We start from the raw sequence: 27,230 nt of genomic DNA, 5'->3' as shown, positions 1-27,230 counted from the left end.
CTCTCTGAGCATAGATTGGGGATACATGTAACGAGCATCATAGCATTTCTGTTGAGGAAAAACCCATCAAAAATGGAATTATCATTTGCAAGCATGTGTTTTCGTTTTTCCATTTTCCAGTGTATCATTCTCAGAGAGTAGCCTATGGGTCAAAGTTTCAAATGCATACACATGTTTGGGACCTGGCAAACCTGAAAGCCTTCATTTGTGGGTAAACTGGATTTTTTTTCTCTGAAACTCAGTTGCTTATGTCCAGGTAGCCACACTCCCTATAATTATGTTTATCCAGAGCATCAAACGCACCTCATTGGTTATCTCAGAATATACAATCAAAGTGCATTTCCTGCCACTGATATTTTGCTCTCTTTGATGTATATCCACTCTAATTCATTTACTGAAGTGATTGACAGAAATGCAGCTATAGCCATTCATGTTACTATTGTTTTGAAATGCACAAAATTAGAACAAAAAAGTTCAAATAGTCATTGTATAGAGTTATTAACGTAAAGCTACTGTTGTGGGCATGAATGGCCTCCTGTGCCAGTCTATTTTGAAGCAGAGCTGACATGCATGTTTTTCGGGGTGTGGGAGTGTTAGCTCGATTCTTTCATTGGAAGCTCAAGAACAAGCTGGAGTAATCTGAAGTTAAATAAAGTCTTTATTGGTGGTAACAAATTAAGTATATCAGCGCTGGACCCAGTACGACAAACCTCTCGCTGGAAATCCGTCAGACCGAGTCTCGATTTCCGGGTCTCTTTTGTATTTATATGACACATAGGTTGGACTCACACTTGACCGAGTATGATTGGACATGAGTAGGTTCAACATGCTTCGTCATATTCTCTGAATAAGCCAAACAATGTGTGTGTGTGAATCTTGCACCTGCTTTCCCAGGCTAATTGTTTTGTCTCACTATGCCTGGATCACTTAAGGTCATCGTGGAAAAGTACAGCATTTCTAATGTTTAAGAACAAAGCATCTCTGACATGTTAGAGCCATATGAACCAACTCAGGCTCTGAGAACCTCAGGGAGGGGTCCAGGCTGAAAACAGTTCTATTTAGCTGTGCATATGACATCTGAAAGTATTTTATCTGCACTCTTCACTTTTAAATTAATTAATTAATGATTATTTTTAATGTTTTTTTTTTTTTTTTTAATGATTTTATTGCCTTCTTGTGATTTTATGTAGCTGTAAAGCACTTTGAATTACCTTATGTACGAATTGTGCCTTATAAATAAAATTGCCTTGCCTTGCCTAATGTCTAAGAACAAAGCCAATTTTAACAAGAGGAAACCCAGAGAGAACCCAGCCGGGATTCAAACCAGGAACCCTCTTTCTTTGAGGCTACAGTGCTAACTGCCACACCAAAGTTCTTCAATATATACAACAGTATATAACTGTCATAAGAACAGTCTTTGTCTCATTGGCCTCCTCTCCCTTCCACCCAGTGTGGGTGGGTGTGAGTGTGTGAGTGGTCTTGCTCTTCTTTTAATGTACCACTCTGCGCCCTTCTAATTGCCCTTCGTGGACAAATAAAGTTTTTTCTGATTCTGATTGTTACCTGAGTGGTGGAGTTGAGCTACTACACAACACATGCCAGAAAACAGTAAATGTGTCATAAAACAAGAGAGTAAATATTCACAATAGAGACAAACACAATATGAAATATAGAGCATGTTTTCTTTTCTTTTTTTTATTGCCTTCATTCCATTCTGGTTTTTTTAATGGTTATTAGAGATCAGTCTAACAAAAAAATGATAACAGTCATACACATGATCATGAAAGTAGCATATATCCATATATTTCAACATATAGAAAATATATTCCAAACAAGCTGATCAAACATATGCTGAACTATCTCTTGGTTATCAATAATAACTTTACAGCAAAATCTTTACAGCAAATAACTGCCCTTCACTGATAGTTTCTCGTGTAAGAATAAGTACAGTCTTCAGGTAACTTCCTCTTATTCTTACATCGTTTAGCCTTTCGTGCAGGGAAATCCAGTGCGACGTAGTTTAATCCAACGTCTTCACCATCCTGTGAATTGATTAGGATAGAGGTTATTGTTGAAATATCACAAACCTTTTAATGATTTAAAATAAATAACAAATAAACTTTGGTCTGAGCTTTTATAGAGATGTAGTAAAAACACACAATTGCACTCATGAAGTGAAAACCCCTCCTAGTCTCAGTCGCCTGTAAGGAGCTACACAGAGCTATAGCTGTCACTGCAATGCAACTCCTCTGCAGCGCACAAATTAAGTTAATTAAGATATTCAATTAAGTTTATACACAATAAATCTGCAGCAAACAATATGTTTTAAAAGAAAAATGACTCTCGCTGTAATACATTTTGTAGTAACATAAGAAGGGATTAATGCAGGCTATGTGGCAAGTTGGTACAGCATGACAACAAAAAGCTCCATGTTTCTCCAAACATAACCACAGATGCTGCTCTGTTGTGAAGGAGCCACTGAGATTTGAGACAGAAGTGGTAAGAGTTTAGAGATTGTTGGTTAACTTGCCATCCCTCAAAATAAAAGGACAGAATAAATTGTTGACTGGAGCCATCAAGTTCGAAACAGCTGATGCGGCTATCATACACCCTGTGTACCAAAAAAAAAAAAAAAAGCAATTCACTGTTTCACCGTCTGTCTGCTTAATGTAAGGTGAGCTTTTGGAGCTTGTCATGGTAAAGACCAGTGAGCATTTTCCTCTTTCAGACTAATATAGAATGAGTGAAGTTGTTGCTTAACCACTCAGTTATCTGTCCAGTCATCAGAACAAGAGTCCCGTCATGTTCGTCGATTATCTGGTCAAGTTTTTGTTTCAAAACCTTGTCATCTTATTCTGTTTTAAGGACTTTAGTAGATAAACTTATCTTTTTCTCTTACAAAATTGAATATTGCTTTGTGTTTCATTCCCAGAAATCAGGATTCATTTTCACCACAGGTGGTATTTATCCAGTGTAAAATGGATAGTACGATGAAAGTGAAGTTATGCATTTGATAACATTTGGATTGTATTTACCAGATTGCTGAGTTGATCTCCAGCTGCTCCGACCTCTTCAGCATGATTGGAAGCTGTTGGAGCTCCTGTTTATGAAAACCAAACATTAACAGCAATAAATCCAGTCACTACAGTATTTTCATATCAATATTTGTCACCGTAGCACTGAAGACTTTTTAAGGACAGCATACTAATAATTGGCATGGCCTCTTACACCTCTCAGAACAGCTGTTTTCTATGCTGGTCCTCTGCCGTTATTGTCCACAAACTGGAGAGGGTGGGCCCTCTCTGAGGCATTTCTGCTCTTCACGTTTGTGAAGGTTCTTCACTAGCTAAATGCCGGCCAAAACACTGAGATTTCCATTTTTTCCATCTAATTTGATTTATGTATGCCCACTTGTTGAAGCTCCTGACCTCAATCTGGATGCTTTCATGAAGTGCGCTGTGGCCAGATGATGGGCTGATTGGATAATTACATGAAGGTGTATGCAGATGTAATAAATAATCTAATAAACTGCTTTAGAATTAGTATGTTCATCAGTAGATCAATCTGACAGATGAAGGGAATAACATTTAATATAACCTAATATTAAAAAAGGCAGAATAAACAGAATAAGAAAATAGAAAATAAAATAGAATGTATTGAGTCATACAAAAGTAATCTCTCTCTATTATTACTTACCCCCCACTGGAAGTGTGTCACGGAGTATTCGTTGACGCAAACCTTGCCCTATATCTGTTTTTTTCCCTACCTTGCTGGTATTTTGCTATTTGGGGCGTTTCTGTCCTCATTAATGAGTAAGTAGTTTGTCTGACTCTGTGAGGCCATGCACATATCAGTCTCCATATGATGAGCAAAGTGGTAACAGCTCGTAATTCTCGCTAAATCCAGCAGATTGTTTCACAGATTGCTTCTCTGGGAAACAATTTGTAAAGAACGTTTGTCACTGCTGCTCTCTCTTGTATAGTGAGCTCGAGAGGAGGGGTCGAGTTCTAATGCTGAGTTTGCAAAGACGACTGTAACATCCCCTTAAAAGGTCCGCTGCAAATGTCTTAGCGCCTGATATGACAAAACACCATCTGAGGTCTTCTGATGTCCATGCTTTGATTTGTACAGTTCAATGGGAACCTGCACAAATGTTAAGCAGGAGCTTCAAACGTTGTTCCAAATCATTACATATACCGTACATTTAATTAACCTACCTTTGCAATGTTCACAAACTGGCTTTTGCCTTCTTCTGATGAGAATCAGAAATGCAATGATATTCAAAAATGCACAGCAGGCCAACAGTGTCCCAAGCACGATGACATGCAGGGATTCTTGTTCTGGAAACAGAAAATGTCCCAAACAGGCAATTACTGTATTGTCTCTTTCATTTTTTATAACAGTTTCCAGTATAGCATCTCCAAAACTCGCTGTGAGCTCAAGCCTTGATAAGTCTCACACAGATTTCTTTATCAGCATTTTATTTCTAGGAAGACTCAGAAATATTTATTTTTTCTTAAAAACAGAAGAGAAGAAAGAAAAACCTTTGACTTATATTCTATTTGACAAATGGTAAACAAACAGCATGTATCAAAGCAAATGTTTAATGGATTTTTTAGAAAGATGCGTTTTATATTCAAGAATATTTATGCATCCATTTATGACATATTTAGCACCACTATCAAGTCAAAAGTTAAAATTTTTCCCAAACTATAAAAAGCTTTGATACTGATTTTTCATGAGCCTCAGTGTATTTCGCATTTAGTACAGGTAAACATTAGCGTGTAAGGTCCACTGTTTTGGAGACTCTTAACCAGACTCAGCTGTTCCCCTGCTTGTATTATTCTTTACTGATTAAAGATTTTACAAAATAATTATTAAAAAAACAAGTATATGTCATATATTGATTTGTTAACTCTTTCGCAGGACGTGTAAAGATCACACCACAGAGGTGGTTCAGGTAACATCTAAAATACCATATCTGCAGGTTTCCCTGAAAATGAATCAAAACCTTAAATTCTGATTTAAATGGTTGGTTGTAGTTTGTGGTATTTTCCTATTACAATATACTGCAATATATTTAAGGTGCAAGTATAGGTGCTGCCCGTGCTTAAGTTAACAACATCATACAACAAGAAAGATTGCCCAAGAGGGATGAATCACTGAGCAGATGCCGCCTCGATGACACATACATTACCGCAGGAAATGGCAAGAAAACACATATACAAAAGATCACAGAGAAAATCTAAGAGAGGAAGAGTAGGTAGAGGCAGCCAAAACCTGAAAAAGTACATTAACTCATATACCATACCTTGTAAACTGCACTGCCACAACAGTTTTAAACATTTCATGCAGATTTGATTAAATTAGCTTTAGAGGCCTGAAAAAATAAAAAAAACATATATATATATATATATATATATATATATATATATAGTACATATAGATGTATATCATATAAAAGACTTAAAAACATACTTATCTCCACTGGAGTTCCATCTCCAAACAGGATCTTTCCACATGAGACCACAGCACAGTAGTAAGTTCCAGTACTTGAGCGGTTCTCTATAGTTTTGGACAGACGGGAGACACAGCTCCTTCCTGCTTGTTTGTCACAGCTGAAACTACCAGTATAAATGATGCCCGGAGCGGATTCTGATCCAGCTCTGTACCAGAACACGTTGTGTTCACCTGGACACTTGTCTTGTTTTTCGGAGAGAAATGAGCAGTGCAGATTCACAGTGTTTCCCTCTGGAACCTGCGCCTTTTCTGGACTTTGTATCACGTACATTTTTTGATTATTTTTAGGATCTGAGTGATGCCCAAAAAGACACAAACAAGAGTTAAATGTATTAGCTTTTTTTTTTTGGTACTGACACAGATGTACAAACAGAGCAAACTGAATAAACCTTACCATTCACAGCCAAATATGTGCTATTAATGAATCCCATTGTATATGCTGCTCCTGCCTGACAGAAGTATGATGCTTCATCCTCTTTGCTCACATTTGTTATGATGAGAGGATATGTGTTACCCACTTTTGTGGCAATGAATCTTGCATTGTTAAACTGTCCTTTAAGTTCTATTTTGTCAAAACTGCCCTGAGCAACAGTTTGGAACACATGTCCAAAATCCAGCTTATACCAGTAAAACAACCCAGGTTTACCCCCAGAGACCGTACATATCAGAGTCACATTATCACCAAGCACAGCCTCCGTTAAAGAGATCTGATGAGGAACCTCAAGGGCTTGAATCACACCTAAAGAAAAAAGACAAAAAATAATAGATTTACAATATGACCAGACAAAATACTCCCCACAATGTAAAGTTATCTAAATTTGTTTTTCAGTGGTATTCCTTTGACAGAACTAAGAACACGAACTGAACTCACCCAAAGTACTTAGAAGAATGAAAGCAGCCAGACCTCCTATCATCGTGGTTTAACACCCCACTTTCATACAACTGATGTCTTCCTACTTAAATGGAAGATTTTGATGTTCAAGTTCGCAAAGTGGAAATCATGGTGATTGGCTGAAACATTTGAAAAAAAAAGCTTCCTACAATTTTGCATAGAGGTGACCCATTTTCAATGAAAGTAACCATACAGCATTTTTGTAACTTGTGTAAACGTAAAGCAGTGTCTCATCATTTCAATTGCATGGCTGAAATAAATCATATGTAAGTTTACATAAAGGAATATTTTTCTTTATGATATCAGGTTTGTGACATGCCAAATATTTTTCAAATCCAGCACAAATGGATCAGTAAAAAAATGATAAAACATCCGATGCCAGAGATGTTTGCTTTTATTAATCTTGTATTTGTGAGCAATACTTAATAAGAGTCACAAAATATTAACATTAAGATCTGAAATTGCAATTTATGTTTTTCTTCGTCTTCTCAACAGGATTTGTACAGGTGATGGAAATCTTTAGAAATGCTTGAATTTAATGTGGTATGTTCAAGGTATGAAAAGTGTGTTGGATTTGGTGCTAGAAACAGTAATTGCACTGCTTTGGTCAAAAACTGGCAAAAGCAACTGGATGCAACATGTGGAGTCACAGCTGGCACTGCCTCTCTGCATCCCCCTGACAATTTTACTCTTTTTGTTCAAGGAGAAAAAGGGCACTTGAACCAGCTCAGGTTATAATTTTCATAGCGCATTCATTTGATGAATCAGGGTGTTATCAATGCTTTGTGTCCAATGCTTGTTGATGAGCAGTAGACGATTTTGTAATGAAGGACTCTTATGGCAACTCAAGCATCATCCTCAAAGGCAAAAAATTTCTACCGTCTCACATTTTCAATAAAGATTTTTTTTTAATTGAAATGATTTGTCAGACAGTCTTACAGGTTAGACTAAACATAATTTGGGTTCTTTATGGCGCAATAATATCTGTTTTGATTATATATATCAGAGTCAGAGTCAGATGAGGTTGCTCGGGCATCTAGTGAGAATGCCTCCTGGACGCCTCCCCGGTGAGGTGTTCCGGGCCCGTCCCACTGGGAGGAGGCCCTGGGGAAGACCCAGGACACGTTGGAGAGACTATGTCTCTCGGCTGGCCTGGGAACGCCTCGGGGTCCCCCCAGAAGAGCTGGAGGAAGTGGCCGGGGACAGGGACGTCTGGGTCTCTTTGCTCAAGCTGCTGCCCCCGCGACCCGATCCCCGGACCAGCGGAAGATGATGGATGGATGGATGGATTATATATATAATATTTGATTTATCAGCATGGCAAAATTGTGGAGAATCTTGAAAATCTACCTTGAAAATTCTTGAAAGGTGCTTAAATTTTACAATAAGAGGTTCAAAAAGAGAAGAACCCCTGTCATAAGAAACCAATAATGTGAAACAACAGTATGTGGGACAATATGGTCCTGTAACACGAAAACTGTGAGTGTGCCTTCCTTTTTTTCAGTAAAACTGATGTCAGAGCTTGCAAAGTTTGATGTAAAAGATAAAGAGTGCCTCAATGAAGCAAGTCAAAGACTTGTGGTTGCTGTCTCCTCTTCCTCAGAAAGTCTGAGTCTTCATTGTTGCAGTGGACTTGTCAGCGTAAGGTTTGGGAGCACTGAAAACTAATTGTGGATTTATTGCATTTATCTGTGTTTATTTAAGCACTATATTTGTATTTAATCTAACTGATGTTGTTTACCTGTGTTGCATTTCATTTCAATAAGAAATGGCAGCTGCTTTTACATCACTATATCTATCAGACTGCATTTAAGTCAATTGCTTCCTTATTTGATAATTGACAGGGTCAGCTCTTTAATAGTATTACTTTTAGTGTTACTATTTTTAGACATTATCTAGATCCTTCTTTCACTACTTCTAAATACAATCAGCTGTGATTTTTCTGAGAAAATAAACTGTTTAATGTGAGTCTGCTCTGTTTTGCTTTGGCAATCTTTCAGTCCAGGTGATAGAACTCATCTACAATGAAAACATCATCACTGTTTGTTCAAGAAGACTAGAAAATCAACTTTAGTTCAACCACTCTCATTTGAGCTGTCCAGAGATCTTAAACAGTAAAATTTGGGACAGGCAAGAACTAACTGTCCGTGGCCGACAGTTAACCTTTTCTTTTTACATTATAGGCTCTATTTTGCAGCAGTCATCATCTACAGAAACCACAACTTCTTGAGGTGATCAACAATGGTGCAAAAAAGAGGTCACCAGAATGATGCTTTGATTGTCATGAAAGACGCTGACTGCTGCAGCCTTTTTGCCCCAATAATGTCATGAAAATCAGGTCTTATAGATTTGTGCTATGTATTTCACAACACATCGCAGGCAACACAACATGCATTTTCCACTGTTAAAACCCTGCAAGAGAATCTGAACTCATTTTATAGACTTGATCAAAAAAGTTAACTGTCTCAGGACTTCTTTTGAAACAAATTTCAAAAACATTAACATTAGATATTGATTGTGGATAAATAATTCAATCAGACAAAAATCAGAAATAGTGAAGCATCTGCAGACAAAACCACAAAGTAAATGAATGTCTCTGGTTTCTCTTTAATCTTTAGTTCTGTGTGTTGAGCATTTCATTACAGCTGTTTTCCGAAGATCCTTGGTCTCATTGGGCCTCATGCAAGAACCGTTCGTACGCACAGATTTGTTCTTAAATCGTCCGTACGAGTGATTTAAGAGAATTTGCGCATTCACCAATCTTTTCGTATTTTACATTTTCTTTCAGGTACGAACAGAATTTACGAGGGATCCAGACCTGTCGTAGGAGTTTCGTAAAATAGTCCGCTGTTATTCCTATCAAGTTTGCTTGACTAATGGATTGTATATTTAATTACTTTGAAGCAACCATAAATAAATATATACATTATACCCCATAATTATGCTGACATTATTCTCTTTGACTTAAATTATGCACTGATTGAAGGTTAATTTGACTCTGTATATAACAAGGTCAATGGGAAGTGTAACCAGCGGCTGTCTTGCTACTTTTGGATGCCTTAGCGCGTTAGTCTCTTGGAAGAGACCGTGTAGAGACAGACGAATGGCTGACATCGGGATTAAGATTGCCATGGACTGTGCTGCTGCATATATGCAGCTTGCTAGATCCACAACTCCAGAGAGAAACACGCCGATCAAACCCAATTCCACCACACGTCCAGGTCTTCACCACCCTTGGATTTTTTGCCACTTGAACCTTTCAGAGGGAGATTGGAGACGATCAGGGGTGTCCCAGTCCTCTGTGAGTCGTGCGCTCCCCTTGGTCATCAAAACTCTCATCAGTTTATCACCCATGGTACATCAATTTCCCATACACTGCTGTCCAACAAGTACAAATTAAGAGGAACTTTCATGCCGTGGCTGGACTGCCAATCATAATCGGAGCAATGCACACATATACACATCAAAGCACTCGTGCTCCTGTCGTGGAGCGCACTGAGCTGAAGGTCAGGTGTCTCGATACAGCGGGGGGGCAAACTGCCCTATAGCCCAGAGAAGGCATGCCAGATTTGCACAATATTGCCATGAACGAGGGTCTCCACCTGAACCAGTCCAGAAGGAATGGTGCCAGAAGACCCCCCTCATGGACCACCCCATCAAAGAGCCATCATGAGGCAACAACTGATTGCACGGCTTTAGTTGCAGTCATAGAGCGCCTGGCCATAGCGAGATGGGTTTTTTTTAAAGCCATTTTCATATCAACCCTTTTCTTTTTTATTTCGGTGACATTACGAACTACAGGTGACAATTAACAGCACTCGTAATTGCTTCCCATTTCTTCGCTTTAGCAGGTCCTGTAATTCCACTGCTGACACTGCTAAAAATGACAGATTTTCCTTTTTGGATCTCTGAAAGCAGAACTTCAATCTCAGAGCCCCTAAAGTTGTTATTTATGCACCTTGATGCCGTTTTCATGACTCAACACTCAACACTTCCTGGTACAGGAGCAAGGAAGCACAGCCTTATATGATATAATTTTGGGCGTGGAGTGTGCAAATTTACTATCCTCGTGCACGTGAACTTAGATACGCACAGGTGTGATTCATCATTTACGCAGGTCGTTTACACACTTTTTCCGAAGATAAGAGCGTTTGTTGAATCTGACGTGGCGTGTTCGTACAAGTCCATCGTACGAAAAAAGTGAGAGAAATTTAGAATAAAAATACGAAAATGTTCTTGCATGAGGCCCATTAGCCGCTTTCGGACTGTAGGAACCTTTTGCAGTTCTAATAACCTTTTAATCCGCGGGGCCGTTTTCTCCCGTGTTCGGACATACAGGAACTCGGGGCTTTCTCCCTTAGTTCCTATAACTATTTAGCTCCTTCTCCGAGGTCGGGTCTTTTCATAGTTCTTATAGAACGAATCTAACGGAGGTGTGTGGTGGTCGGTAGCTACGCCCCATGTCATGCTATCACGGCTGAAATGTTTCCTCATAGACACAGACACAACCGGCGTGTGTTTAATAAGTTAAACTTACACTTGTCTCATTTGTCTGCAGCGCTCTGCTCTCCTTTCTTCCTTCATGAAATAAAAAAGTATCGTCTCCTGACTCTCTCTGTGAGCTTTTCCAGCCTCGATATTAGACGCCTGATGTGATTGTCCATGATTAATATCACCATCATGCAGACCATAAACACGGTGGCCTCCTCGCTCTCCATATTAGCTTCTTGGTGGTGTTTTTTCTACTCTCCTTACTTTTACCGTTTTGTTTTGTGTTTGAACGTAGCGCTAAACGGCTAACGGCTAACACGTCACTGAAGCAGACGTCTGCGCGCGGCGCATCAGTTCCTATCAGGTCTGCATTCGCACTGACTGAAACAGTTCCGCTGGGGAAGGATAGTTATCAGAACGAAATTCGAGGAGGGTAGTTCTGATAACTACTTTCTTAGAACGGTCTGTCCGAAAGCGGCTATTGTCTCCTCCCTGATTAATATCCTCCTTTTCTTTTCTGGCAGTTTTAGAGGTCTGTTGTTTCTTGGTACTTTTGTTGTGGTGCTATATTTATTTAATTTCTAGAAATGGATTTATAAATGTATGAAAGGTTTTCATTGCTTATTTGGTGAGTCCATTACAGTCTCTCTGGGACTTTTATGATATGGAATGTTAGAGCAACCGGTCTGTAGTCACTCAAGGCAGATGCATGAGATTTTTTAGTTATTGGAACAAGGCAGGATGTCTTCCACAGCACTGGAACCTTCTCCTGACCTCAGATAAGCAGATGAAACTGGATCGATGGATGGACAAAGAGAATGTGGGTAGAGGTAGTGTGTGAGGCCTGTGTTGCTGGAGGCCAAGGAAGAGCATGCAAAGTGTTGATCTGAACTGAACCTATTAAATGACATGTTCAGGTCACTAGCTTTGGCCAGGCTTCCATTAGTTTGATTATCCTTCACTTTAAAGTCTGTGATCTTTTACATCCCTAGCCAAACATCTCTCATGTTATTTCACTGCTTGCTTTCCAGCTTTTTTCTTTTTTCTGTTCTCCTCATTGCACTCTGTTGTCTTCTTTTTTAGCTGTTTTTGAACAGTCCTCGGTGACTCTGTCTCCCTCCCTGAAGGATTTCTTTTTGATGCTCAGTGATAGAAAAATGATTTTCCTTTATGCCCACATAATCATTTCTACTTCTGTGCAACTGCTTACGTTACAAATATGTACCAATGCATGAGATAATAGCTGCACTCCTGTCACCTCTGACAGAGTCTGACTAGGTTTCCTTCTACGTAGCTTGTCGTTAGCTTTGATGTTAGCTGTAATGTTATATCCTCATTTGTAAGTGGCTTTGGATAAAAGCATAAACATAAAAACTCAGAGAGGTCACCATTGTCCGCTCTCAGAAGGGAATGTCCCATAGCCTCGGGCATTATCAGCACCACTGTTTGCTCACAGAAGGGCAGAAGGGAATGTCTCATGACTCACATAAGCAAAAGTGCAAGCTTCCGTCAACTTGCAGCCCACTTGAGGCAGAGCATTTTAGAATTATTCCAAAAGAAAAAAAGCTCTGTGTTACATGACCTTATAGGCTGAAAATAAATTGTATTTATCCTTAACTTTAATTTTGTAAGCTATTATTTTGGTATGACCATTATGAATATTTTATATCTACACATGATGAAATTACTGCCATAGGAATAACTCATAAGCTGTGTCACATTTTGATTGAATAGAAATATGTTCAAATAGAATCAAATCCTTTTCCTCCAGAAGAAGATCAAGTTTGACTTTGTTTAAGACTTCGTTTGAAATAGAGTGAGAATTGAACACAGATCTGATAGCAGTTCTTTCTCTTTCCTAAAAGCACATCAGGTAGCCAAGTGTGTGCTTTGATGATAAAAGGTTGCTGTAAGCACGCTTGTACGTTGGTCTTACCACTTCAGAGCAGGCAGGTCATATTCTCATCTACGGAAATCGGAGAGATGAGACGCTGCCTGCATGTTACATGTTGCAAGTAGATTGTATTTTACATGGTACACAGAACGTCTTTTTTTTTCTGCAGAGATAAAAAATAATTCTGTCGATTTATTGAAACTTCTTTTCTTGGACTATTGCTGCTTTGTTACGGAAACAAAAATATGTGATTACAAGATCAAAGTGTTAACTACGTTCTGGAATTTGAAATTACACCAGATCTGTTGCATGTCTGCAGTAATCAGCAATTTTGATAAACATAAAAATGCTTAAGTAAGCACTTAAAGCACATAGTGGATAGGTGTACGTAGACCTGAGGAATAGTGAACATGCAGACCAGAATTGGTTAGAGTGTATTGGCAGCAGTCGAAAGGCCGATGAAAGCTGCAGAATATCTTCAGTCCTGCACAGCTATTGAACTATTCAGTTAGTCAGTGTGTGTGTGCGCGCGTGTGTGTGTGTGTGTGTGTGTGTGTGTGTGTGTGTGCGTGTGTGTGCGTGTGTGTGCGTGTGTGTGTGTGTGCGTGTATGTATGTGTGTGTTTGAACATTTCTGGGGGGGGTTGGAAACTGCAACTCTGAGGTGGTAGAATTTGTTCTTTGCTCTATTGCAACAGGTTTTAGTAATGCAAACTATTTGAGTCCTTCAAACTAAGTTCTGAAGTGTCTTTTGACTACATGGATTCAGTACCAATAAGAATAAAAGAGCTGCACTTATTGGTGCATTATTAAAAATTAAAAATTACCCTAAAAAATTTTCTCTTCAGACATTCTGACAAAACCAGCTCACATGCAAAAAAATAATTGTTTTTTTCAAGTCAACAAAGGTCTAATTTTTTCTTCTACTCTCATTTCGAAGTACATAAGTGTCAGTGAAACAAGAAGCAAAGCCACATGTGGCTGCTGAGCTGTGAGATGCAGGCTGTGGTTGGCCATTTCTCAGCTTCTGATAAACCACCAGTCATGTTTACTTAGAATAAATACATCGTTGGATGTCAACAGGATATGTAGCTTGTAGCGCAGAAGAAGTCTCCATTGGCTAAATTTAGCAGAAATGGTCACACCTTCCCGGAAACTTTCTTTTAGCACAAACCTACGTACAAAAATATATTTTTCAACCACTCCACCCACACAACCACAGTTACTCTAAATGGTCATTGATATATCATCTTGCATAATTATGAAACATTTTAATCATTTTGATAATTCATTTTCTGTGAAGTTCTGAATTGGAAATCAGAATGCATCTTAATGTCAGCATCAAGCACCAGATGTTTGATTTGTTGGTGGCTGAGTAGATAGGAAAGTTACAAGAGCAACAATAGCAACCTGGTTAAACGTTTGACAAACAATATAACCAACGTGATTGTCTGTTGGCTGCTGTCTGGGGTCCTAAAGAAACTGATTTTAACATAAAACCAAGTTTTACTTGGCTGAGTTAAGGGAAGTTTATTTACAGCCCTTTACACCCTAACAAACAGATGCAAGACCAGTGACTAAACAGCACTTTCTTCTCCCTCAAAACCTTCAGATGAAAAGAACCACATCTGTGATTACTGCAATGGAAATGCTAATTGCACAAATGTATTGTATTAATTGTATCGCATCACAAAGTGTGGGTCAATCTTTCTACACTGCTGTTTTTAACCCCTTAATGCCTGAATTTATATAGCTGTATATAAAAAAATGTTTTGTGTGTGTTTTAGCCTTTAAGTAGATGGTAAATAATGCTGACATTATTAATTTAACTTTAGCACAAAAAATAAGTAGAAATCTTGGTATGTTGCAAATTTGCGACAACAGGCATCCTGGTCAATTTGGAGTCAATTTGGTATGTTGCTCATTTGCAACACCAGGCATAATGGTCAATAATAAGATAACAACAACACAGTAATATAACAGTGAAAAAACAATGTTTTTTTATTCACCCTTTTTTTTTTTTTACGTATTTATTTATATAAAGGTTCCTAGGTCTGTAGTGAATATGGACTAACCGGCATTGGGGGAATACAGATGCTATCTCAGCTGGTTGATTGAGTCAAACGGTTTGTAGCATATATGCGACAATAGGCGTTAAGGGGTTAAAATATGTTAAATCGTACTTGTATACCACTTCCCTTGCAGTAAAAGGCTGTTAGAAGTGTTAGCCTCCTGGCCTGAAGATAGAACTTGAAACGAAAGAGAAAAAATACCCCCTTTAGATTCACACCTCAGTCTGACCATATAACCACACTGGTGCTGAATTTTCCATGCATCATTGTCTTTTTTGTCACACTGTGTGAGTCATGTGCATGTGAAACATCAACTGAAGCATCTCATATGCATTCATTTTTTTCATAATCTTTTATTTCACTAATTATATATTTAATTATTATAATTATTTAAGCCCAAACAGTCTTATCGAAGGTCAAAACTTGAAGCTTCTTACCTCAAGTCATTTGCTGGTGGGTTTTTTCAGATAGCAGATGGTAATTTGCAGAAAATGTGCATCCTAAGTCAAAGCCTTTTGTTTCCCTCGAGCTTGACTCTTCACACTAAACATGTAAAGATAACACACCTGTTTTATATGTTAAGGTCAGTTGTATCAGTGGATTTAGAATAATTTGTGATGTTTGTGCTTGACGTAACTTTTTATGTCTTCGTTGCAGAGCTGAAACACAATCTTAACATCACAACCATCAAAACTGCTGAAAATAAGATTGATGAATAACTGTAATGATAATTTTGTTAGCCACTGTCTATCAAAGACATGTGTGTCAGCTGCTGTGAAAGCCAAACATGTTGAATCGGTATGACACTCTGATGCCACCTAGTGATACACTGCTCATTTCATTTCACCCTCCCTGCTGTTATGCTCGGTTGTATTTGAGTGAAACTACAAAACGTGTTTTTTCACATTTTCTCTCACTGGGTTACAGTTTTGTCGATTTTAAAGGTCAGTTCATTGTAGTGATTTTTTTTTATGAAAGCTCTTCAATTTTTCTGTGACCTTTGACATTTTTTTTCCACATTCTGTTGTGGTCCAGAGTCATCAATATACACATTATGTTACACAACAGCAAAGCAAAAAGGGATTTTTTAACTGTTTGTTATGTATAAAAAAAAGAGTCTATTACCAGAATATAATTGTAATAACATACAGTATGTAATAATCTAAGTACATAATTGTAAAATATATAAAATTGTATATTTTTATATCTTCTTTTCCTGGGTTTGGATATTCATGTCTCAGAAAACCATTCAACTGCCTACAAATGATTTTTAATTGGCATGTATCAAAGCATTTGGAGGAACAGGGAATCAGATGAGTTCATATGGTTGGCTAGATTTATAAAGCTGACAGCACGTGTCTTTGTCTTTATTTTCTAAAATGACTAACTTCAAGGAAACCTTAAAGTTAATCATTACTAAACAGAATAAGGATCCAGTTAGACTTGGTTGCAGAAGCATACACAGCTTGCTGAGGGCACCATGGAGCCATAGTTGTTGCTATTTTAGTGTGTATTCAGAGGACCACTTCCCAGTGGATTGACATCTACAGAAAGACATATAATCACAAAAAAACTGGTAAAGGGTTGTCCTCAGAGAGCCTCACACTCGACCCCTCCCTCTCTGCTGTACTTCAGCTCTGTAGAGGAGCTGTCACTAACCACAACAATTACACCCTGGCTATTCACACTGAGGTTCAGTGGATACTTGCTATTTGCTTTAGAAGCACTAGGAGGAGCCAGAGGAGTCAGATATTTTTCACAGTTTTTTATTTTTATTTTTCATGATTATTAAAAAGAAAAACATTTAATTCAAGTTACCACGTGTGCTTTGATGGAGACAAATGTACTTTTACAAGGTTCTCAGTTGTGAATACATAGAGTGTTGCAGAACAATGTGTCTTTAGTGCTTTAGTGTTAAATGGAAATATGTTGTCATAATCAACTCTCAGCACACTCCCAACAGAGACTTCTGCCCAGAGAACATGTCTCACGTTCAACGTTCTTCAAAACAGAAACTGGTTAATATTAACTAAGATTATGAACCATAAAGTTTAAGAGTGGAGCTTTGTTACTGTGAAGATACATTTCTTGCTGCCACACCTTGTTTGTCTGTGTCCACAGTAAGCACCTGCTAAGGCCAATCCCTTTTCTGGGAGGGTTTACACTTCCTCTGTGCTCTCCGAGAGCACGGCATTACAATATGCAGATAATTCAGCTCTGAAATACAGAATTATGGCAAAGCGATGGCACATGGTGAATCTATGGATTTTTTGGTATTGTCAGACCCTTAATGTTGCGGCTTTCAACCTTGACACCCGGAATGTACTGCAGAAAAAAGGAGATCCAGGCTCTCTGTTTGGATTTTCTGTTGCCTTCCACCAGCAGTTGAGCCCTGCCAGAAAGAACCTGTAAGTGAAAGCAAAAACTATTTGATTAAGTTTGAAATAAATCAATTCTTTCTCTTACGACTTGGTTTTTTGCATCAGATTGCTCGTTGGAGCCCCACGTGCCAAACACCAGAATCAAGTGAATGTTACAGGAGTGGTTTACTGGTGTGATTTGTCTACAACAACTGAGCGCTGTCAGCCCATTGAATTTGACAATGAAGGTTTGTTTACCTGTTTTACCTGAAGTTGTAGAAGGCATTCATATTTATATCATCATTTATGTATAAGTATATTTCTCTTCTACATTTCTTATATCCTTTGATTAAGTGTTTTTTAACAAAAAAAAACTAAACATTTAAAAAGACTGCAGAATCTTTTTTTCCTAATTGTTTTGCATGCACTCAGATTCTTTGACTCTTCAGATACTGTCCACTAGATTTTGTTATCAAGTCACACAAATCTCATTCTCAGACAGTGTGTGCGAGACTTTCTGTGTAAACTAAGACGTGTTGTGAGTGTAAAGCTTGCGGTATAAACCTTACAAGTCCAAAGTTCAAGTTACATTTGAGGCAAAACTGTGTGAACTGCATGTGTGCAACAAAAAAAGAATATAAGGACAAAGAAATGTCCAACAATTCATTTACTTTGCTAAAAGAAGTAAGTGTGTGTTGGCAGAAGACTTGTGATTGTGTTAGCACCTATCTGCTAACATGTATGGAAGATGTTCTCAAAGTAGAAGCCACCTGGACTCGAAAGTAGAACTTACATGTCTGTAGCATCCACAGCCTTATGTGTTTGCATCCATAAGGGAGTGTGATTTAGGATTTTGGAAGGACCACAACTAAACTGCTAATAATGCTGGCTATAGTAACATCAACTCACCTGGAAAGTTTTCCTGCTGAATGAATATTCTATGTACATTTTGCTGATAAACTTTGGATAAGGAGAATTTAAAAACTGATAACTTTGCCTTAAGAAAACCGTTACTGTACCGATTGAACTTATAGTGACATTGCAGCTCAACTTTTCCAGAGTTCCTTGATAGTAAAGGCATACACAACCAGTGGATGGGAGTTAGAGTCACCAGTCAAGGTCCTGGGAAAAATATAATGGTAAGAAGATCACACAAGCTTCTTATAATTAATTTTTTTATAAAAATTATATTTGAATATGTCATTTTTCTTTTTTTAGACATGTGCTCATCGATATCAGGAGTGGAGCCTGAGCCCAAGCCTTTATGTGCCTCGTCTGATGACGGGTCAATGCTATCTGTTAGGAGATGACTTCCAAGTCGGGGATGAAGAGAGGAGTTGGCGGAGGGTAGTTTGTGATAACGAACACCTAATTCAACGGCAAAAGGACCATGAGTGGTTTGCATACTGCCAACAGGGTCACGGAGCATCTTTTGCCAAGGATAACAGATCGTTGTTATTTGGAGCGCCAGGAGCTTATCAGTGGAAAGGTACAATAAAACCGTGCATGCTCAAATTAAACATATGGGGTATGCTGGTTAATGAGAAGTGATATGGAAAAAAGCTTAAAAAATCTGTCACTGCATTTTAGATAAACATGGAAATTTTGGGGTTTATATATATATATGTGTAAATGGTTGTTTGCAGAATGGATTTATTGCTGTTTTTTTCTCTTATAATGACTTGCCAACTTGAAAATATAGCCCATCAGCAGTCTTGTTCTTTCAAATGTTGATGTGAAACAATAGTTGTAGGGTGTCTAAAGTTTGATCTGCTTTTTTACCAGCAGCAATACTTTTTTAACACATTGACTACCAGCGGTTTTTACAGAATTATGTCGAAGAATCCCAGCGTTCTAAACCATTTTTTGACTTTTTTTGTACAGTCACAGCATATTATGTGATACGGCCACTGAAACATGTTATGGCTCGTTTGAAAGCTGAGACTTTAAACTCTTTGTGGGTCAAAACTGCGTGTCTCTAGGTGCCGCCATTAGCGAGCTGTCCTTAGCTAAACCAAGGCGGGTATCCACCAAAATCAACAACAAACTGAGATATCGGCTTCCCTTTCCCTCCAAGCGTGATCGCAGCACGTTGCAAAGCTAAGCTAAGCTAACCTGTTCATAAGACCGCCTCCTGACTTGTCGCGTGTTTTCTTCTACTTCTTGTTGTTTGTTTATGTTACTTTACCGCCACCCTCTGGAAACCGACACGTGCGATTGGACAAAATGCGGAAATGCACAACAATCAATGCTGCGTTATCAAAATTGTTCTTGAGTTGACGCAAAGCCATTGGCGTAATGATCAAAATGTCCAGATGATGACACCAGTTTTTGACTGCCATCTATGTCAGTTCTGTTCATCACATAATTACAAAAATCACACAGAATGTGCATTAGAATGTATAGATTCAGAATCCATAAAAAAAACGTATTTTTACGGTTTGGGAGCCAACGCATGGGCAGTAAAAACGTAGTTTTACGTGACTTGGGAGTCAATGTGTTAATATCTTCATTAAGTCATTTCGGCTATCACTTGACTGTTTTCACATTGTCAAGGTAAAATTTACATGTTTAACTATGAAATAATTTGCAATATATTTTACGTCCAAAACTGTTGAATCTTGTTAAAATCATTTCATTTTCTCCTGTAATGCTTCTCGAAGGAATTGTACGGATGGAGGTCTTGGATAATCTGGACCTCTTCGGTGTTGCTCCTCGCGAAACTGGGGACATAGACCAGTTTAACCGGAAACTCATTCCTCTCCAGAAAAACAGCTACCTGGGTCAGTTTCCTGGACGGCCAGAGTCAGTTTCTTTCTGCACACATCTGTATCTAAACCTTGTCTAAAAAATCTAATGAAAGTTAGATGTGATGTGATGATGGCTAAAACTCCAGTTGTTACAAAGGGGAACTTTCCGGTCAAGCAGCTTCTTATGTCTCCAGGATTCTCTATTGACTCTGGAATGGCCCTAATCAAGAAGGGTGAGCTAACGATTGTATCAGGAGCACCCCGAGGAGGTTACAGCGGCCAGGTGGCATTCCTTGAGGCAGACCCTGAGGCGGAGAGAAATTTGTCTGTCAAGCTGGTTCTCTCAGGGCCGGGCCTGGCCTCTTCTTTTGGCTATGATGTGGCAGTGGTGGATCTAAATAGTGATGGGTAAATTTATTCTATAGACTAAAAAACCGAACCCAAGAAAAATGTTAGATTTGCTTTTTGCATGCCTTAGCAGGTTAATTTGGTCAGTCTTTGAGTCTTGTCCATCGCTGTGAAGCCATTATTTGATTTCTAGAATGATATTCATGCTTAACAGATGATGTTTCCTCATCCGTTCTCAGTGATTTTTCATCGCCATGACCATAATTTAAAAACATTTATCATAGTTATGTTTTCTTTAGAGGTTCAAAATAAAAAAAATGAATTGCAAAATGTTCATAAAAGTTCCAGCAGATATCATCCTTATTCAAGCATTTATGAAGTTGTTTACCACCCATGGAGCATGACAATTTCCCACGCTGTTGATAACAAGAAATATCTAAATTTACATAGCAGATTTTATCCTGCAAAGGATATCTATTTTGGTCACTTCCTTAATTTTGTTCAAACACAATATTCTGTATACCATATCCAGTTTGCAGTTTATGCCACAACCTTCCACTTTCTGTTTTAATTTCATGCTGAAAATTCCATTTTCCTACATCCCGACTGCAACTCTGCAGAAGCAGTGCTGTGAAGCTGTTGATATCAGACATGCTTGGCAAGCTTGCAGAGGATTTTGTTTATTGTATTAATTATGAGCTTGGTGTGTTACCATCTGTTGTGAACATTTGGTCTGTGCAGGTGGGAGGACCTTGCCGTCGGAGCACCTGAGTTCTTTGTGAAAGACGATGTGATTGGAGGAGCAGTCTTTATCTATATTAACAACAACGGGAAACATTGGGAGGAGATTGTTCCAATTCCTCTTCATGGACATAAAGACTCCATGTTTGGTCTTGCAGTTGAAAACATTGGAGACATCAATCAAGACGGTTACGGAGGTTGTAATGCTTGAATATCAAACGTTACATGTTTTGTGTTGGGTTAACAGAGGCTGAAAACATGTGGAATGAAAAGACAGAGTTCACAACTGACTCGTGTAGTAAAATGTTGTGTGTAAGTAAGAAAGTTAAAGAAATTATGAGGTTTTGAGGTCAGTATTTTTGTCTGCAGTTGGAACTTAATTCAAACATTCCTTGCTTGAATACAAAGTAAACTTGAGTCTTTGTCTCTGATTTAAGTTTTCATCTTTACTGACAGATATTGCCGTGGGAGCACCATATGATGGCTCTGGTCGGGTGTATCTTTACTGCGGCTCATCAGATGGTATCAACAGAAAAGCAGCACAAGTGAGTTATTCTTGTTAACTGTGTAAATGAAACACTTTAAAACTCTGTTTTGAAATATTCGGACTTCATAAACAAGCTGGAGAAATAATATTCTCCTTCTTTAGGTACTCTCACCAGGATTGAAGACAATAAATCTGTTTGGATATTCTCTAACTGGTAACCTGGACGTGGATGACAATCAGTACCCCGATCTGGCTGTTGGATCGCTCTCAGACGCTGTCTTTGTTTTCAGGTAATATTATAAGATCTATACAATCACTTCAAGTTAAATCAATATTCCTCTGTGGTTTCCTTAAGTGTTCGTTTTTGCAAACCAGCAGATGGAGTTTATTTAATAAACACTTATTTCACTTCGGTAGGTTAGTGCAGTTGAGTTGACCAAAACTAAAACTAAAAAGCAGGGAAGATTCAGTTTAACTTTTTTCATTTGTATTCAGATTAAATGATGGTCCCTCATGATCACTATCTTTTTCATAGTTTAGGTTTGATTCATTAATCCTTTAAGGCATTATATATTCATATTCCTAATTACTCTGCTTCTTAACTTTTTTCATAAAAATGTACATTTTTATGTATAATACCCCTGTTATCTATTCTGTTTAGCAGTTTAACTTTCACAAAGCACTAAATGTTTTTGTTTTGAACAGAGCACGGCCGGTTGTGAGTGTCAGAGCCTCTCTTCAGATAACACCAAATCAAGTAGACATCATGAAGGAACGGTGTGATGAGCAGACGTGGTGAGATGCTCAAATGCACAAATTGTAACAGGATCTTTTTGTGACCTTACTGAATTTTAATCCAACCTGTCTTTGCACAAACCTCCAGTTATTTTAAAGGTCAGGCATGCTTTACATACACAGCACATCCAGCGTTGTTTAACGCTAAACTGAGTGAGTCTCCTTACTGTTTCTTTGCTTTTCTTCACACTAAACTTAATCTTCTTTTGTTAAAGGCCATTTAACATTTTCAGGAAATAAAGCAAATTTTTGGATATACCAGTGATATTACTCTGCTGTTGGCTGCCCAGTGATTTTGAAAGATGTTGCTTCCATAGTGGCACCAACAGAAGCAGTAAGAAGTTACAAGGTTGCTGTACTTTATGTAGCACGGGGGATGGGTTTCATTTTATCAATAGCGTATTAAGTGCAGTCAGTAGAACTGAACAAGTCCGTAGTGTTTGTGATGTCGTATATGTACTTCACAGAGTTCAACTACACTTTTGAGGCTGATTCTGACAGGAGAAACTCAAGGCCCAGAATCGACTTTCTGGGTTCTTCTCAAGGAAAACTGAAGCTGCTTGAACAAGGGAGACAAATCTGCACAAACACTGAGCTCCGACTTCAGGTACTATATCACTATATCAGTGGAAATACTGTATAAACATTTCCAAGGCCAAGCAACAACGTCTGGAGCTGGTTGTTTACCATTTCATGAATTATTTACAGAAAGCCTGCTCAGAAAACAACATTTTTTACAGCAGTTTGGCCCCAAATGCTCATCAGTTTCACGCTTAACCAGCTTTTCTGTTCCAGCCGAACATCAACGACAGGCTGCAAAGTATCCCCGTCTCTGTGACTGTGTCTCTGTTGAGCTCCAGTGAGACAACCAGGGCGAGTCCAGATCTGCCCACCGTTACTCCTGTCCTCGACCTTTACCAGCAGAAGACCACTGTGTCAGAGGTGTGACTGTGTGTCCTCGGTTTCAGTCAGAATTTTTCAACCTTCAAGATTAGTGGGTGCTGTCGTTCGAACTGTAGGAATCACTCTCTGTGTGAAAACTTGTTTGTGTGACAAGTTTGAAAAGTAAACTAACAACATCTGCTTTTCTCTATTTTCCTCTTCGACAGATTATTCTAATAAATGATGGATGCGGCAGCGACAACATCTGCCAAAGTAACCTGCAGTTACAGCACAAATTCTGCTCCAAAAAGACACAAAATGGTCAGGAGGTTTTCACATCACTGGTCAGGTAAACAGAACTATCCAAACAGTAGTAAAGTCTTGTTTTGGAACTCCTAACAGTCAAAGCAAAACACATAATTAAAGACTAAAACCTTCTACCCAAACCACCCACTCATCTGGGGTGGTATCACATCTTTAGAGAGGACGGTGTTGCAGTCATCACTCCTTCTGGTGAAGACATAGCTTTGGAGATCACTGTGACTAACAGAAACGGGGATGACGCACATCAGAGTCACTCAGTCATTATGCTCCCAGATACATTGCACTATGCGGCTATTGTCCACAGTGGGGCAGCAGTGAGTACAGACAAAAACTACTGTGAAAGCACAAGTTTGGTTTGGTTTTGTTACTATAGAATATCATCGTTTTTATGTGTTTGCTTGAATCCAAAGGACACACAAGTGAGTTGTACAGCCAATGATGACGGAACACTAATAGACTGCGAGCTTGGAAACCCACTCAAAAGAGATGCTGAGGTGAGAAACACTGCTCAGTTTATTTCATGTGTTTTTCACCATTTGTGCTGAATGGTTATTTTGTTCCCTTCAGGTTACATTTTATGTCATACTCGCAACTTTTGGCATCTCGCTGAGTACAAAAGACTTAAACATCACCTTGCAACTTGAAACGTACGTAGGCTGATCAACACGGAAACTGGTACTGGTTATTGGATCATTGGACTGTATCTGTTCTTTTATTCCCGTGTTATAGGACAAGTGTACAGACCATACAGCCAGTTGAGGTATTGGCCAAAGTCGTTTTTGAGTTGGGTTTGCAAGTATATGGGTGGGTACTGTCTACTTTTTTTGTTCTTCTTCTTCTTTTATTCTGCAGATATCGTTCTTGTCATTTTGACACTGGTAAGAGCAGAATTTTTTAAAATAAAGTATGCATTAAGATTTTCAGGATAGTTTATTAAAATAATCCTGATCTGATAATAATGCTCACATACATTGATAGAAATGATTATAAATCATATTCTTTTGTTCTTCATCAGGCAAGTCAGGCCTTCTCAAGTCTCACTTGGTGAAAACTTGAAGGGTGAAAGTGCCATAAAAACAGTGGATGAAGCTGGACCGTCAGTTCAATATGAATTCAGAGTAAGGAAACATTTGTTGTTTTTTACTATCATTTTACTGTAAAATGCATTTGAATGCTTGAATGTATTTTGTTCACACATAAGTCCACCTTTTTTCTTTAAACAGATAATAAATTTAGGAAAACCACTGAAGTCTTTTGCATATGCATCACTAAACATTTATTGGCCAAAGGAGAATTCTTTAGGAAAATGGCTCCTGTACTTGACTCATGTGAGCAGTAAAGGTGTACAGTCTGTCCCCTGTTCACCTGTGAACGAGGTCAATCCACTCAAACATATAAAGGTATATATAACTCCACCTTTTTTGTAATTCCTTACAATTTCACCCATATTTCTAATACATTTCTAACCTGATAATGTATGATATAAAGGGTTGGAATACTCCATCAAGACAAAGACGTGAAGCTGAACTTGAAGCTCTTTCTACTGATGAATTTACATTTCTTCCAACAAGAAGAAAATACAAAACTTTGGTAAGAAATTATTATTAGGCTGAAAAATCTATTCATAGCACAATGCTGAAGAGATGTTATGTGAGTTCACCTATTTTTGATGTATTTACCTATAAGGTGTAATCTGTTAGTATCTTATCTCAGGCCTGTTGTTCTCTCATCTAGACCTGCTCAGATGGACTCAGCTGTGTGGAGATACGCTGCCCTCTGCTGGGCCTGGATAGTACAGCACTGGTGGTTTTGCATTCACACATCTGGAATGCAACTTTGGCAGAGGTGCTTAACTTGTACCATTTGGATTTATATATATGTGTGTGTGTGTGTGTGTCTTGGGCACATAACGTTCTGCGAGTCTAATAAAACAAAAAAAATTATTTACTGGCTGTTTAAGGTTTTAAGTTTCGGCTTTGTAGGTCATTCTGTCAGCCAACCCATCAATAATGTTCCCAAATACCACTGAATCATGATATTTTTTCCCCCTTTAGGATTACAGCTCTTTAAACTACCTTGAAATTGTTGTGGATGCTACTCTGAGTCTAACCAACTCTTCAGATAATATTGGACTTAAACCAGAAAAGCTCCAGACTCAGGCAAGCATTTATTTTTTCCATATTACTCTCCTTCTGGTTTGAACATTGATTTAAACAACTGCAACCTACAATCTGAAATTATCATTGTGATTTTTGAGTCTGTATATGATGTCATGTTTCATAGGTGAAGCTGACAGTGTTCCTTGAAAGAAAGGCTGAGCTCTTAATCAAAGTGGCATGGTGGATAGTCTTCCTGACAGTTACTGCATTACTGCTGTTGTTGATGTTTTTTGGCTTCATATTATGGAAGGTAATGGAAAATCAAATAAAGCTGAAACTGAGTTTTGTTAAAAAATTGTGCTGTATCTGCTGCAAGAACCTTTTTAAAATATAATATTACTATTACATGCATAAAACTGTCATAGTTATAGTTCAGTAATAATTTTCTGAATTCTACTTAAGCCACTGATTATAAAAAATGTAATATACTTTTAAATTGTAAATGGGTTAATTAGTCAGTGCTTCCAATTCAAACCCTATTCAAATCAAAATGTTTGTTTCTTGCAACTCAGCAGTAATTTCAAAATTTTTAAATGGTTGTTGACAGATAAGATGCACTTTATTGAGTGTAGCTGGAGTACTGAATTATACTATGAAAACCACTATAATGATTGCCTTGTTGTAAAAGCAAATATGCAAAACACATTATGCAGTTGAAGCTATTTTTTTCAACATTTTCCATCAATTACTTTACTTTCTATCCATGTTTTTGCATGCACTTCCTTTGTGTGTGTTTAACTGAGTCTATTTTATCTTTTTCTTTTGTTAGCAGGGAGGTATCCGCTGCCCGGATCTTAACAAGAAGCCCTTAAAAAAGTTGACTACCCTTAAAGGCTAAGTGGAGCGATGAGGTTTCACATGCATGGCATGAATTGGTGATGTTGTGGCCTCAACTATCCTCAGAACCTCTGCCTTTCTTTCCATGTATTTGGTGTTTTCTACTTGTAAGTACTCTTATGTACCTTAAAAGGGCAGTATGTGGGATTCAGTGTGTTGTGAAGTAGCAGATGGCAACTAACTGAATACCCAGACTGAATGTGAGGGAAAAAAGAAAAGTACAGGAAACAAATCAGAATAAAAATCTGGGATGAAACACAGTAAAATGTCATGAAATGCCTTGAATAAAAAAGATTTTAAAGTTTCAGTTTAACATTTATGGAGATTTAGTGGCTGTCAATATAAGAACCATCTTCCCTTTTGAATAAAATCACATGACAATAAGAATGGCTGTGTTTTAATTTCCATGAAAAGACCAGCTTAGGTCTTCAGACTGTGAGACGTCCACTTCCTCGCAGTATGCCATTTTACACTCTTTTTTCAGACTTGGTTGCAATCTGCAACTTCACCCCTAGAAATCCTAAAATCCTTCACACTGCTCCTTTAACTTGAATGCAATGTAAACACAGGCACGACTATTGATATGTACACTGTTCCAGTTGTTATTTTGGCTACTCTTGTAAAAATGGAAATAAAAAAACAAGCTTTTTTTTACATTTCTTTTTTAATGAAGCAGAAA

At 38.1% G+C, this 27,230-nt stretch overlaps 2 protein-coding genes across 2 annotated transcripts; one reads left to right on the top strand and one right to left on the bottom strand.

The window, feature by feature from the left end:
* Nucleotides 1-1,696: 1,696 nt before the first annotated feature.
* On the bottom strand, nucleotides 1,697-6,464 carry LOC142397367 (uncharacterized). The gene is made up of 6 exons (XM_075480720.1): nucleotides 6,392-6,464; nucleotides 5,915-6,259; nucleotides 5,479-5,811; nucleotides 4,218-4,340; nucleotides 3,036-3,100; nucleotides 1,697-2,042 (listed from the first exon to the last, which is right to left on the bottom strand). The coding sequence occupies exons 1-6, from the start codon at nucleotides 6,432-6,434 to the stop codon at nucleotides 1,917-1,919; spliced, it is 1,035 nt and encodes a 344-aa protein (XP_075336835.1). The 5' UTR covers nucleotides 6,435-6,464; the 3' UTR covers nucleotides 1,697-1,916.
* Nucleotides 6,465-17,100: 10,636 nt separating this feature from the next.
* On the top strand, nucleotides 17,101-27,172 carry LOC142397171 (integrin alpha-6-like). Its single transcript, XM_075480515.1, has 25 exons — nucleotides 17,101-17,276; nucleotides 17,355-17,476; nucleotides 18,288-18,367; nucleotides 18,447-18,717; nucleotides 19,892-20,011; nucleotides 20,173-20,386; nucleotides 21,068-21,264; nucleotides 21,524-21,612; nucleotides 21,717-21,844; nucleotides 22,260-22,349; nucleotides 22,438-22,502; nucleotides 22,817-22,956; nucleotides 23,145-23,291; nucleotides 23,459-23,580; nucleotides 23,713-23,869; nucleotides 23,966-24,049; nucleotides 24,123-24,202; nucleotides 24,285-24,359; nucleotides 24,571-24,673; nucleotides 24,779-24,955; nucleotides 25,044-25,145; nucleotides 25,290-25,400; nucleotides 25,610-25,714; nucleotides 25,839-25,964; nucleotides 26,484-27,172. Exons 1-25 carry the CDS (start codon nucleotides 17,101-17,103, stop codon nucleotides 26,550-26,552), a joined length of 3,150 nt encoding a protein of 1,049 aa, XP_075336630.1. The 3' UTR covers nucleotides 26,553-27,172.
* The last annotated feature ends 58 nt before the right edge of the window (nucleotides 27,173-27,230 follow it).

This window comes from Odontesthes bonariensis, chromosome 13 (genome assembly GCF_027942865.1).
Source record: "Odontesthes bonariensis isolate fOdoBon6 chromosome 13, fOdoBon6.hap1, whole genome shotgun sequence".
Classification (NCBI taxonomy): domain Eukaryota; kingdom Metazoa; phylum Chordata; class Actinopteri; order Atheriniformes; family Atherinopsidae; genus Odontesthes; species Odontesthes bonariensis.
The sequence above is the reverse complement of the archived record's forward strand: the minus strand, read 5'-3'. Positions and strand labels throughout refer to the sequence as shown.

What these genes read in the sequence shown, in the direction of transcription:
- LOC142397367 (XM_075480720.1), bottom strand. Translation starts at nt 6,434, where the DNA reads ATGATAGGAGGTCTGGCTGCTTTCATTCTTCTAAGTACTTTGG. An exon ending in CATTCTTCTAAGTACTTTGG is followed by an intron (nt 6,260 to 6,391) that starts GTGAGTTCAGTT and finishes TTTTTTCTTTAG; the next exon opens with GTGTGATTCAAGCCCTTGAG. An exon ending in TGGAACTCCAGTGGAGATAA is followed by an intron (nt 4,341 to 5,478) that starts GTATGTTTTTAA and finishes TTCTGTTTCCAG; the next exon opens with AACAAGAATCCCTGCATGTC.
- LOC142397171 (XM_075480515.1), top strand. Translation starts at nt 17,101, where the DNA reads ATGGCAAAGCGATGGCACATGGTGAATCTATGGATTTTTTGGTATTGT. An exon ending in TCAACAGAAAAGCAGCACAA is followed by an intron (nt 21,613 to 21,716) that starts GTGAGTTATTCT and finishes CTCCTTCTTTAG; the next exon opens with GTACTCTCACCAGGATTGAA. An exon ending in TTGGCTTCATATTATGGAAG is followed by an intron (nt 25,965 to 26,483) that starts GTAATGGAAAAT and finishes TTCTTTTGTTAG; the next exon opens with CAGGGAGGTATCCGCTGCCC.